This window comes from Homalodisca vitripennis, chromosome 3 (assembly GCF_021130785.1).
Source record: "Homalodisca vitripennis isolate AUS2020 chromosome 3, UT_GWSS_2.1, whole genome shotgun sequence".
In the NCBI taxonomy this organism is placed as follows: Eukaryota; Metazoa; Arthropoda; class Insecta; order Hemiptera; family Cicadellidae; genus Homalodisca; species Homalodisca vitripennis.
The window spans coordinates 130,835,646-130,845,966 of NC_060209.1; the positions used below are offsets into that span (position 1 = coordinate 130,835,646).

General features: G+C 39.8%; 1 protein-coding gene across 1 annotated transcript; it reads right to left on the reverse strand.

Annotated features, from left to right (window-relative positions):
- Positions 1–210: 210 nt before the first annotated feature.
- LOC124358355 lies at positions 211–3,978 on the reverse strand. The gene has a single exon (XM_046810656.1). The coding sequence runs from the start codon at positions 3,976–3,978 to the stop codon at positions 211–213; it is 3,768 nt and encodes a 1,255-aa protein (XP_046666612.1).
- Positions 3,979–10,321: the final 6,343 nt, after the last annotated feature.

Here is a 10,321-nt window from a genome sequence, read left to right on the forward strand (position 1 = left end):
CTCGTTTGCTTCCACTTAATTTTTAATTGATCATTAATTTTATATCAGACTTTTGTCATTATAAACACAGAGTACATTAATCTGAAAAGAAAATCCACAACAACATAAAAAAATATATACATTTTATTTAAATACAATGTGTGAAAATATTTACATACAGCTAAACAGTTTTTTTTTTTATATTTACATTTGTTTTTACCGTAGGTAGTCTCACTGTGTCGACAGAGCAGACCGGATTTCCAGCTCAGCCATAACTTCTACGGGGATGCTGTAGTGTCCCCAGGGCAGAGTCCCGATGCCGTCGTCTTGGATGTAGCGTTTGTCATCATGAGGCGACAGAACAATTTTGTTCAGTTCAACGCTGTACAAGTCGTGTTTAAAGCTCCGGATCATGTTCATCGAACCGTATTGTATACCTGAGGTGAACAGACACTGTTTGTAATCGTCGAAGGTCAGGTGGTTTTCTATCGTTGTCTTTTTGACACCTTTCGACTTTTTGATCACTCCGCCTTCGGATCTGCTGGAGTACATTTTCGAGCGAAGTCCTACGTGCTCGTACATGATTCTGCCGTTGAGCTCGTCTTTCATCTTCCCTAGTACCTTTTTGTTGACTCGAGGCATGTTGTAACGGTTGGGCTGAGGGTAGTCGCTGGTGTCGAACAGATCGATCATGTCTTTGATGTCTTTGTACAAGTCGGTCGTCTGGATGTGGTACGTTAGCGAGTCGGTGTCTGTATATTGAAGTTGGGCTTTGTGACCGTACCGCCTCTTGATGACGTTGTAGTGGAAGTCGTACATCAGCGTTTTCGACACGTCCAGAATGCTCATGCCGACGTAGATTGCTTTATTGAACATCAATTTCGTTTTTGACATGTGAACGGCTGCCAACTGTTCGGTGAATATCGTCCTGCTCTTAAAGTTTGGTTGAGCAGTCCACTTGTCGACTTGTTCGTCTTTTGTGGCTAGTCGGATGTCCACTCTGTTCCGGATGTTCTCCATTGTCTTACCGAAAACGCTGTTATTCATGAGCTTGAAGAAATCTTTCTCAAACTCGTTCCTGGCTTGCGTACGCATCTGGGTGTTCAAGTCGATGTAGGGCTTGAGCCAGGCTGATTGACTGAAGCTTATAACTCTGTGGACTTTCTTAAGTTTCATGCCGAGTGATAGATACTGTTTTAGATTCCTGTAGTGGACAACATATTTTTCTTTGCCAAACAGTGTGGTGAGTAACTTTTCTTCTTTCGATCCCGGCGGTACTCGACGTTCCGGTGCAAGAGGCAAGTCGGAGTGGAGGTCATGTAATTGTTCGGGATATTCCAAGTCGACTTCCAGAATGTAGCCAGTTGGTGCGTCATCCGGAACTTTTGTAACGTCAATGTCGGTTTTGCACCACTTGAAGTTCTTATACGGCATGTACTCACTCATGGTCCAGCCGTACAGATTGTTTGCGTCCAAGTACGTCAGGTAGGAAGTCGGCTGGTCCACATTGAATTCTGCTTCCATATAAGGGTTGTTTGCTGCGGCGTACCGGTTAGAGCACTGTGACACTCCGCCACGAATGCCCTTGCCGATCATCAGGATCATGTTGTAGTCACTGAGAAGGTCGAGTTTTATGCCGGTGGTCTTGAGCATCGCACTCCACGCGAGTCCGGGAGCCGTGTAGTACCAGGCTGGGTCGAGCTGGTACGTCTGCATGCAAACGTCGCGAAAGTTCTCCATAATATCCGCCAGCAAGAGTACGTCCGTCTTGTTGTACAACAGTGTGTAGTCTTTCATGTTCTGTATGTTGAACGTATTCCAAACGTTGACCGCATGTCGGTAGTCTTCGGGCTTTACGTGAGCGTCGTTTAGCTTGTTGTAGAAATCTTCTTGGTTTGGAAGCGAACAACGTTCAAACTTCTCAATGCTGTCCATGTAATCGTAGGGATAGACACCTTTTTTCACCAACAGCTCTAGTTGTTCACCTTGGTAGAAATTGGAAGTGTGTCTGAATTGATCGGGAGACAGGTTCTTAGCCAACTTGTCTAGACTGCTTGCCATGAATCTCAACGAGTCCAGAAAACGTAGCTTCACTCCACGCTCAACCTCGATGGTGTACGAGATGTAACGTTCCTCGTTATTGGGAATAACTTTGATGGTCTCGTTGTTGAGCCCAAACATTTTGATAAACAGGTGGGTGTCGTATCCGCTCAGGTTATGGACAAACACTGGCAGGAAATGTGGTTTCTTAAAGTTGAGGTTGCAAGAGTTGTGTGCCATACCTCTGAATTTCCCCGTCAGATGGTCGTGATCGCGAACTTCGTAATCGTTGGGATCGTTGAATGACTTGCCACAGATGTGACACTGCCGAGCGTTGGCTATTGCATGTAAATCGTCTTGAGTCAGCTCCATCGGTACAGCAGCAGCTCTTGAGTAAAGTTGGAATATTTCCCTGGCATCGTTCATGATGCTTTCCACGAACACTTGTGCAGCGTCAGTTCCGAAATACGTTGTGGGCGGTTTGTAATCACCGTCAGAGTACACGAAGTAGTACGAGAAACTAACCGCTTCGTGTTTCTGGTACTTTTCAGTGTAAGAACTTCGTGCATCGGGATCCCGGCTGCTGCTGGCTACGGGAGTCAGCATACACTCAAAGTCAGCGTAAGCCACGAACGGAACTCTCATCGCGTGTTTGAAGTCCTTAAACTGAATTGTGGAGCCTTCTTTCGGTGTCAGAATCTTTACGGCCTCGTGTTCGCTGCAGTCCTCTTTGTGTTTGATCAGTAGTTCCTCGGTACCGTAATGCATGAGGCAGCGCTTGCAGAGCCAGGTTCTAGTCGTGTGCTTTGAAAGTTGTGAACGTACTAATCGGCTGAGATCTTTGATGAGGCAGTAGTGAGAGTTGTTTTGATCTCTAATATACAGCAAGTCAACGTGTGTGTCTTTTGCTTCTCGTGTAATGTACAGCGGATAGACGACCAGTTTCTTATCGTACGAGTACACGTTGACGGATATTCCAGATCGCTTTTCAAACAACTTGACGTTATCGAGACTCACAGGAAAAGTGATGCCGTCCAGGTAGGCGTCTAGCTCGTGCTCGAAAGGTTGATAGTGGTGTATACGCTGGGGCTGCGCTTGCCACTCCTTGGGATGCAACGCGGCTAAGATTGACCACACGAAACATTTCTGATCGTTATTCATTATGTTTACGACTGCATGTTTAGCTACAATCTTTTTGGGCAGTTCCATGTAACTGGAGCCTCTGAGTGGAACGTAACGATTAATTCGTAACTCGAGGTGGAGGATTTTGTGCAAGGTCCAACCAGAACCCTTGGCGTAAAACTCATCCATTTCGGCCAAGAGTTTTTTCATTGCTGTTGTAACGTACTCCCTAATGTCTGTAGTTGGAAGAATCACGGTGTTTTTAGTTTTGAAATTCATCTTTTGAATCACGCCACTCGTCGGTTTTGTGTATTCGGCTTCAAACACGAGGTTAGCTTTGATGTTGTGTTCTTCGATGTGCTGTGCGATTTTGCGAGCGATCGATTCTCTGAATCTTTCCAAAAACGTTTTAGGGTCCTTGATGTCATGCTGGTTTTCAACGCGATACGTTTTCATGCGACCCTTGAACGCCTTGTCGACCTCCGTAATCTCGTCGTCGATTCCAAAGCCAGACGTGCTAGCGCTCGGTTCTTGGCGTGGCACTTTCGGCCGTGGTGCTGAAACGGTAGCTACATCATGCTTACGCTTTAAGGCGCCTGGAGAACACTTTGCAATGTGACGGCTCAAGTTGGACATAGTAATCGGTTGCTGACAATGCGGGCACGGATTCTTAGGTTCCACAGTCGTTTTAGCTGATCCACATACCTTGAGATGGCGAGACATGTTGGAAGCCGTTATGAACTTGTTGCAGCGCGTACACTTCTTTTTGGCCTCTGGCACATGAGGTTCAACTCCTGCGGACGATTTGCTCTTGTGTGTGTTACGATGCCGCGCCATGTTCGACTTCCTCACCATTGCACCACACACATCACAACTGGAACTAACCATTATCGTCTACTTAGTAACCCGGCACTACCACAATCACTGTACAGTATAATCACAACGTGAGGATACAATGCACTCTAACACAACAACAATATCGAATACAATCACTTAATATAGGTTAGGTTAGGTTAGGTTAGGTTACTTGTTGCGCACTACAGACACTACTGACTCACGGCGTTGTCTAACTCGACTGAGGATGATGCGAGGGAGGGGCCGGCTTATATAGACCGAGATGACGTCAATGGGGATTTTCCATTGACGTCAACGGTGTTGTGCAACTCGACATGTCTCGACAAGCGTCTGGCGCCGCTCTGTCTGGAGGTCAGGGGTCGCCGATTGACGTCATCGCGCTACTGTGTTCATACGAGTCGTAAACGCAAAATTGTAAAACCACGAACCTGTGATGGACACTCTTTGAATCTGTATTGGACACTCTTTGAATCTGTAGTGGACACTCTTTGAATCTGTACTGGACACTCTTTGAATCTGTGATAAACAAGCTATGAATCTGGCGGCGATCACGTGACTGGTGGAGGAAAAAATTCCGCGAGTGAGGGAAAAATTCCCGCGAGTGAGGGAAAAATTCCCGCGAGTGAGGGAAAAATTCCCGCGGTCACGTGATCCAAGATGGCCGCGGTCACGTGATCCAAGATGGCCGCGGTCACGTGATCCAAGATGGCCGCGGTCACGTGATCCAAGATGGCCGCGGTCACGTGACTAGTTGAGGGGAAAATTCCCGCGAGTGAGGGAAAATTCCCGCAAAAGAGGGACAAATTCCCGCGGTTACGTGATCCAAGATGGCCGCGGTCACGTGATCCAAGATGGCCGCGGTCACGTGACTAGTTGAGGGGAAAATTCCCGCGAGTGAGGGAAAATTCCCGCAAAAGAGGGACAAATTCCCGCGGTCACGTGATCCAAGATGGCCGCGGTCACGTGATCCAAGATGGCCGCGGTCACGTGATCCAAGATGGCCGCGGTCACGTGATCCAAGATGGCCGCGGTCACGTGATCCAAGATGGCCGCGGTCACGTGACTGACCTTTGACCTCATCCTCGTCTCATCCTCGTCTTTGAGACGTTGGTAAACATACACATCTATACTACTTATATCATTAATAACATTCAGTCTATTAAAAACAGGAAGCAGTTCATCGTACAACGTATATGTCGTACTTTGCTACTAATTTTAGTAATATATTTATTCCTGGTCATACGTAATTGACTTTGTTTAAAGTTTCTATTTTAAACTGAGGGTAGACTAATTGATTATGTTATGTCATATGAGACCAATTAGTTACTATGGAAAGTTATTATTTTTTCTTATATATTAGATATATCTAAAACAGCATTGTTAAAACTGCCATTTAAAATGGTAAAGGAAAAGACAAATTAACTATTTCCTAATAAAACGGAAATGCCGAGTCATAAAACCAGAATTGCTCCAATAGTACTCTACACAAAGATGGTATCTCGTAAACGATATATTCAAGTCTGCTGTTACACTATAAAGAGCCTCAGTCCCCAAGCTATTTTATTTACCAATACAAATAAGCATATTCAGACATACAGTATATATTAGATGAATCGTAAATCCCAGAAAACTTTTTAGAAACTATAAAACGAAACAAATGATAAAAATGTTGTTATATTGATGTTAGAATACGTAACAGTCATTAGCGAAGTTATAACTGCCATTGTTCTTTTATTTTTGCTATTAATTCTAAAGTAAGAAGTTTAAGTAAAAATTTACTAATTTTGAGATATATCACAAGACTTCATGTGCGTGTTTGTTGTACCGCTGTTAGCGTGTTTATTTGCGTCACTAATGGACTGAACCTAGCCGGGGAGGTTCCCCTCAGAGCAACTTTTGTAACAGATGTCGCAATGATTGCCGGAAAGCAAAGCATCAGTGTATTTCAGCACAGGGCGAGAATGGTACATTGCTGAAATGTGTAAAGTTAATGGAGTTTGGTCGAACAACAAGTAGATTAACAATAAAAAATATATACGTGGTCGGCGGATTTTGAGGATGGGTGGCAAGTCTCTATGAATGAAGCGACTAAGGAAGGTCGTCCAGTAGGTCGTGCAGTTGAGCAGGGTCCTCATGGAAAGACGCTGAGGGGATCCCACTCCGAGAAATTGGCCAAGTGAAAGCGATATCAAGCTTGTGCCTTGATGTAGTCAAGGAAATTAAATAAGTTTAATTTCCATTAAAGTCCAATTTGACACAGTAACTGGACTAACTCTGGATGTGTCTAGATCTCCTCCTTGCCAGAATTGATTTTTGTCATATACATCACTTCAATAAGAAAACAATTTTGCATATCTGGCATTCATATTATGTAAATAATATCGATGTACAGCCACAAATTTATGTCAATCTATAAGTTATTATAAATAATTTATTCACATAATATACACGTAAAGCCGGCTCATATTTAACACCACGAAATATGCTATATGATTGAAAAATTTGTACATGCCAGCTTGTACGCCAATAATTTTACAAAAATACCTACAAATTAGCATTTATTCTCTTAAAACGATCATAAACCTTGACGTAGGTACGTTATTACGTGTACGTGTTTTACTGTGTAATTCAGTAACACCCGTTCTAGAACGAATCGAAATATATAAATAGCTGAGCATTGTTAACAATGGCAGTTCTTGCGATTTCAATCTTTTGTAATGGAGTGTTGTGTTTCAAAGTTATATTAAATAAATGTCGATACCGTATAATATTCTGGTTAATTGAATTATTTTGTTCGAATATCCTTAACTAAAATGATAACCTTAACTATAAATACAATATTTCAGTTAATTTTAAACCTATTACAACATATTTCATTTTGAAAACTAATATAAATATTTATTGCCTTAATATTTTCGGCGGAGATGCTATTTTGTCATTACTCATTATATAAATCTCATTTTTAAATCTGTAAGTAACATTTTTCTGCTTTTTATTTGAATTCAGCATCATTCTGAGCGCAGCTTTCAAGTAATGTTTCTAGCTATTAAGCCCAAAATACGTAGTTTTTCACTTTATGGTAATACCTATATAAAAAGGTAATAGAATAAAAGTTCACATTACTGCAAAATAACGTAAGGTCTACGAAACGCACGATAAAATTTAAGGATCCAGCTGATTGGCTGACGATAAGGCTTATAACATAGAATATTATATAGAAACAACAACTTATAAATTAATTTGAACCATAGTAATCAACGATGTAGAACCTGTGATATTTTAACTCTTGTTTTTATATTACAATAACGTTTTTTATTCGGGGTCTATATTTAACCAAATGTACGAAAGATTTTGCCATGGTTAAAGCTATGTCCTTTTTAAATTGATATGTGCTATGTGATAAATGTATAAACTTAATATTTTAAAACAACAAAATTCTTTCCATTAACATGAAGTTTTGCTCAAAGATCATTTGAGATAAGTTTTGATCCAGTATTTCTTTATTACATAAGTCACCTTTAACGTGCTTCTTAACTGTGATACCGTTTCACGAATTTCGTCAGGTTTGTCTCGATCTCCACATTACGAGTATTCTGCCCGTGTAACCATGACTAGGTTCAGAGCAACAACCTTTATATACTGCCCCATTGTTATTCTACTAGTCACCTTTATACCTGTTGTGGTATCTGCGTATGACATGTCATTTAGTATTCCGTATCCTGAATCTCTTCTAACTCCTAAATCACAAGCAGACTCGCAACTTCCATCAAGCTCTTCTAAAGTTTTTTTCAGCTGGACTCACTGTTCTTACCTTGGAACTCCTTTCTTCATCGAATTTAAGAGCCCCAATAGATTATTACCGGTTCCTTGTTCACTGGCTTCTTTGTTTTAAATACAACAATTCAGTTTCCGTTATCGAGTCAAATTAAACCCAAATATACTTATTGCACTACTTATTTTATGCAAAAATTACTATAAAATGATTATTATAATGATAAAAATCATTAGTTTTGCAGTAAAGTATTTTAAAAGTACGATGTCATCTATAACATTTAAAGTTATAATTTAGTAATCTAAGTTTGACTTGACAGGACCCGAATTTAGCAAGTGAGGCATGCGTGTTGGAGTACTGATGGAACGAGTACTGTTTGTTAAAGAAACTTTTATTGATATTAAACAAGGATAATATTGCATCTAATACAAATTTAATGATTATGGGTATTAAATATTATAGTTATATATGTGATAAAAATTTGTAAGCAGTGAATGAAACAGGATTTTTCCGGACATTTGCCATTGTTCAGTGAAACAAAAAATCAGTAGCACTACGTTTCGAGATCTCCAATCCATCCATCGTCAAAAATAAACTTGGACCAAAGAGTTGTGAGCAGTATTCAATACGAAATAATTTTCTTAATTTAAAGGAGTGAGAGTCGGCTTCCATACATTCAATAAAACGAATATTTTCATATCTAGTGATATTTCTTTATAAATTAGGTTATAAATCACACAGTAACTGACGTTGCACCATTATACTCTGAGTTTCCTATCTGACCACTAAATTAATAGTTTCACTAATCAATATCGCTCCAGGTTCTGTCTTCAGTTTACATTTCGAATTTCATCCCCTTTGATCTCCTGTTTGTTCATGTATTAAAACATTGATGAACCTCGTATTTGAATCATCTCTGGTAGAATCAATTCCACCAGTATTATTACTCTTTTGTTTCGTGTCGTATTGCGAAGCTATGAGCCTGCAATTTAAAAGTATTTTAAATTTTCTATTTTTTATCCACTGCATAATTTAAAAGTCTTTGAATTTCAATTTTTCAATTCCAATTATCCAAAAGTGAGCTTCTTCAGTTCATCAGAATATGTTGATTGTTTAAGAGCCTTTACCATTTGGATAAATTATAATCGAGTGTAATTAAATAGAGAAATAAAATACTGAGGTTCTGAATTATTCCTAACCTGTCGGAGGGACCACGGAAAAATCCAATTTGTGGCGCAGAGACAATGGCTTCGAGTAAAAAACGGCTGTTATCAATCGTGCAGTTATTGACTATTTAACAGCAGTCATGCCTGAATGACATATCTTCTAAGAGGTAGAGAGGCCTAGATGATAGAAGGTACTAAGATATTAAAGACCTGGATAAATAAGTCGCTAAGAACTTGCACGAACCACGGGCTAAATAGACCTATGAACAGTTACGGAACCTACCAGGCAGGAAGACCAGGTGATTGTAGATACCCAATAAGGGATTATAAACAAAATTGTTTTACTCACAAAAGCGTTAATACAGATTTAAAATAAGGGATGAGCTATAACCTGATATCATTTTTCTGGTTGATGCCATGGTGGAGTCTGGCCGATATAATGTCAAATAAAACTAAAGTCTCAAATTTAGAGTATGGCTGAAATAAAGGCACATAAAGAATGCAAAGGAAAATTATTTCAATTAGACTAGTTTTCCACGTGGAAAGGTGAATGAATATTTGAGATTCAACTAATTCCTCTTTATGACAAAAACAATTAATTTCAAAAACACACGTAGTTTCAGATACAGCATCAGAATCATATTAAAAATACATTTTACATCGCTCATAAAACAAAACAGAAATTGTGTCAAAATACTGAGTGATATGTTTCAAAATCGATTAGCTAAATGCTCTGGTTGGATATACAAGTTTCTGAGTTTGCTTACAAATGTATTTATTCTGATATTTTCACGTTGCCATTGTAATTACCTAACGGTTGCCCATAAGACCAATCTAAGAATATTCACAGATTGTTTTCGAGATACCATGCGGACAGACGAAGAGACAGAAATTAATTTGTCCAGCCCTTTAAGTGACATTTTCGCTAACGCTCAGCCAAAAATGTTGAAGTACATTAATATAGCTTTGATTTATAATCAAATGAAGATTTTGTAATTAACTCGTTATTTGAAACATTCCTCATGTAAATAATTTAAACGTGTACCAAGGACAGACTACAATTTAGTCTTCTTAAGAACTTTTAATTTGGTATATTTCCATTCCATTTAAACGCGCATTACTTTTATGGGTCAAAGCTAAAATTAAAAAGTGAACAAAAGAAGAATGTTTCCAGCGGTCATAAATTTAGAATTTGTGCAATCTTGGTTTAATGATAACGTGTGAGTATCTATGTTGAAACCTGATTATTTTAGGGGAAACAATTGGCAATCAGCACAGATATAGCAATATCGCCTCTAATGCCACCAGATTGTTTTTCGTAGTGGTAGCAATAGAGCAATTCGCAACCTTCGCCTAACACTGTTGCCTGTTTTACGTCTAAGCTTAA

Bases quoted from the DNA above. Each gene is read 5' to 3' on its own strand.
- LOC124358355 (XM_046810656.1), bottom strand. From the start codon at position 3,978: ATGGCGCGGCATCGTAACACACACAAGAGCAAATCGTCCGCAGGAGTT.